The sequence below is a fragment of the Sinocyclocheilus rhinocerous genome, unplaced genomic scaffold (genome assembly GCF_001515625.1).
Source record: "Sinocyclocheilus rhinocerous isolate Xijiao unplaced genomic scaffold, SAMN03320098_v1.1 scaffold2575, whole genome shotgun sequence".
Taxonomy (NCBI): domain Eukaryota; kingdom Metazoa; phylum Chordata; class Actinopteri; order Cypriniformes; family Cyprinidae; genus Sinocyclocheilus; species Sinocyclocheilus rhinocerous.
The window spans coordinates 59944-63144 of NW_015637140.1; the positions used below are offsets into that span (position 1 = coordinate 59944).

Genomic DNA, 3201 nt, shown 5'->3' on the forward strand with positions numbered 1-3201 from the left:
AGTAATTTAGCAGACGCTTTTATCCAAAGCGACTTACAAATGAGGACAATAAAAGCAGTCAAAACTAACAAAATAGCAACAATATATAAGTGCAAATGAGAAGTCTCGGTTTATCTATCGCAGTACACGTAGCAAGGTGTGTATATATGTGTGTATATATATATATATATGTGTGTGTGTATATAATACACACACATAAACACACACATATAAACACACACAAAGAAAAAGTAGATAGAATAGAAAAAAAGAAGAAATATTATTATAATTTTTTTTTTAATAAAAAAAAAAAAGATAAATGTAGATAAAGTAGAATTAAAATAGAATAGAAAGTGCATAATAATATTTATTATGAATATCTTAAATAATCAACATCAACATCATAAGGGCAGATCATTTGAACGCAGCTGATGACGAGTTGAAGTGACGCTTGTAATGTCTACCCCAAGTGTTCTGAAATCTGCCCAGGTGAGAGAACAGACGAGGAGGGAGAAGTAAAGACTGGAAACACAGAACTGGTAGTGTTCCCATTCATTGATTTATTTGTTGAATAAACGTGAGCACTGCACGACACGTTTCAAAATCAAAACACGGTGCGGGTGTTTTATATGAAGGTATGTTTGAAGAGAACCGACTGTCTTCAGAAAAGTTTAGATGGCATTTTCATTTTATCTGATAAAGTAGCGTTTATGAGAGGAGCGCTGCTTTGTGTACAGCCATTACTGGGGAAACCACTGTCTCTACCGCTCCAAAAGCGCCTCCTGCTCTTTTTTTCTGTTTTCTGCAGCAACTCAGAGCACTTTTCATATTCTTTATCCTGGCTGAAGCACTTTTGTTTTAACTTTAAACTATAACATAGGCTGATTATTCTTATAGATTAAAGACATTAATATTAATAAGGTGAGTCTGACAGTCTTGTTTATTTGACGGGGATTTCACATTTCTTGTTTGTATTAAGGCTACATACAAATAAAAGGTGAACATTAATTTATTTGCACTGTTTTTATTTCTAAAATATTAGCCTAGATAGTTTTATAGGAGGAGGTTTCATATTTCGAATTAATTTTTCAGAAGTTTGTTGGTGCAGACAGTCTTGGCAGTTTTTCCGAGGCTTTTTAAAATATTGTTCATATCGATATCGGAATTATATCGTATCAACTGAAATTAAGAAGTATATTGTGATATACTGAAAACTTTGGCCATATCGTCCAGCCCTATGTAGAAGAATATAAATGTGAATATAAAACGGAAAAGAAACACTGGATAAATGCCACAAACAAAATTAAAGTGCAATAAGCGAATTACAATCAAACAACATCAGTGACAGAGCAGCCATCTGAGTCTGTAGAACTCTCTATTTGCCTCAAGAAATGTTAAATATAAATTATCTTTAAAAGATGTTCTTACACAAAAGCAAAATGTTTAAATATGTTGTAAACTTACATTTTGCATGGTAAATATTACATTCATAAACAAAAATTTGCGCGGAACACACCATTTCAAGTTTAAGTCCGCCAAAGTTAATCTATCTCCTGTCTGATTTGTGGTTAAGGCTAGAAGGGGTACAGCTGCGGCTATATATGCGCATTTACATATTTCCCGAGCCAACAATGTAACGTGAACCCTATGAAAATGGTTTAAAAAAGCCATAGTTTCATCGCTATAGAGTGTCGCAGTGACCGTCTTTTTGCAGTAAAGGACCTGTCATAGTTTGAAGCGACACAAGGTTAGCTGCATTGAAAACAGATGAGTGCACATGTGCATAAACCATAAACCATAAAAAAAGTTCACAGGAATTTGTTCACAAAATGATAAGAGCACACGTTTTAACATATTATTTTATTATTTAACACTCAGTATTTAACTTAAGCGCTGCAAGCCATGGATACAGCGCCGGACATGACAGATTTTCTGGTACACAAAACAAGTACTTTAAAGGAATTCCTTTAGCTTATTGCAGTTACCGTGGCTGCCAACAACAGCACAGCTTAACCCTGCACACATTTTTATATTTAGTTATTTTGAAAAAATTTCAATTCAGTCGATTTTTTTTTACCCCGTTTTAACATGGATTTCTATGGAGACCAGTCATAGCTGTCGGGCAAGATGGCGGATAGCAGCGGCGGCCCATAATATCCGCGTTCTGATTGGTCAGATCACCTGTCAATCAAGCTCTTTGCGAACGGTCAATTGATCAAGAATATTCCAATATACAAATAAGTTTTACTTCAATTCCTCCATCCTCGTGCTCTTTTGCATCCTTGCCTCAAATCCTATTGGCAGTGACATAATCAAGAAACAATGTGAATGAACACCACGACAGCTTAAGCAGCAAATTTGGCAAAACCCAAAATTTATGTCACTGCCAATACTTTTGGCCACGACTGTAATTATCAATATCAGCTGATCTCATTTGTAAATGTCAAAAGAATCAGTCCTCACCTCGATGTATTGAACAGTTTCCTCAAACCTTTGTTTCATTTCTTCATTGTTTCTTATTATTTCTTGTAAGGAATTCAGTGCTGTATTGAGCTCCTCCTAGAATTTAAAGTGAAAGTCTATAAGATACCAGAGATTTATGTAATATATTGATGTATGTAATACATAGCATGAGCAAAATGATACTGAGACATTTCTACATTATGAGTATGACATACAACTTCTATGATGCTTTTTTTTCTTACCTTACATAATGGAACCGCTTCACTTATTGGTCTGAATCTATGATTGTCGTGTTGTTCTGAATCTCTGCACACTAAACACGCAAGCTGTTTGTCCTCCAGACAGAAGAGTCTTACTTTCTCACTGTGTATATTGCAGATCTCCTCAGATCCTGATGAATATCTCTCATTTCTTTCATATTCAGCTGATGAGGCCATTTTCACCGTTTGAGCTCCAGCGACCTAAACTTTACTTTCACTTTCTGAATGTTTTAAAAAACGAATAACCACAAGAATCGCAGAGGTCCACTGCCTGTTCAGAAACAAACTTCCTAAAAATCTTTGATGGCTGATTCCTATTTGATTTTGTCCAGCAATTCCAAAGAAACTCGGTTTGAAAGGAGTGAAATAATGAGACGGTCTTTTCCTGGTAGCTAAGTGTTTTAAGAGGGTGGAGTTTTATGGCGGCAAATCATTAGGTGTGTTCGACTTGAAGCAGCATGTATGACATCAAAAGTACCGCGAGAGTGATTCAAAAGCA

At 35.4% G+C, this 3201-nt stretch overlaps 1 protein-coding gene across 1 annotated transcript in view; it reads right to left on the bottom strand.

Annotated features, from left to right (window-relative positions):
- The window catches only part of LOC107748602 (nuclear factor 7, brain-like), a 19477-nt gene extending 16482 nt beyond the window's left edge, over nucleotides 1-2995 (bottom strand). Inside the window, exons 1-2 of the mRNA XM_016563479.1 lie at nucleotides 2685-2995; nucleotides 2443-2538 (exon numbers count right to left, since the gene is read on the bottom strand). Of these exons, the coding sequence (XP_016418965.1) occupies nucleotides 2443-2538; nucleotides 2685-2879 (291 nt within the window). The 5' untranslated portion in view covers nucleotides 2880-2995. The remainder of the gene's footprint in view (nucleotides 1-2442; nucleotides 2539-2684) is intronic.
- Nucleotides 2996-3201: the final 206 nt, after the last annotated feature.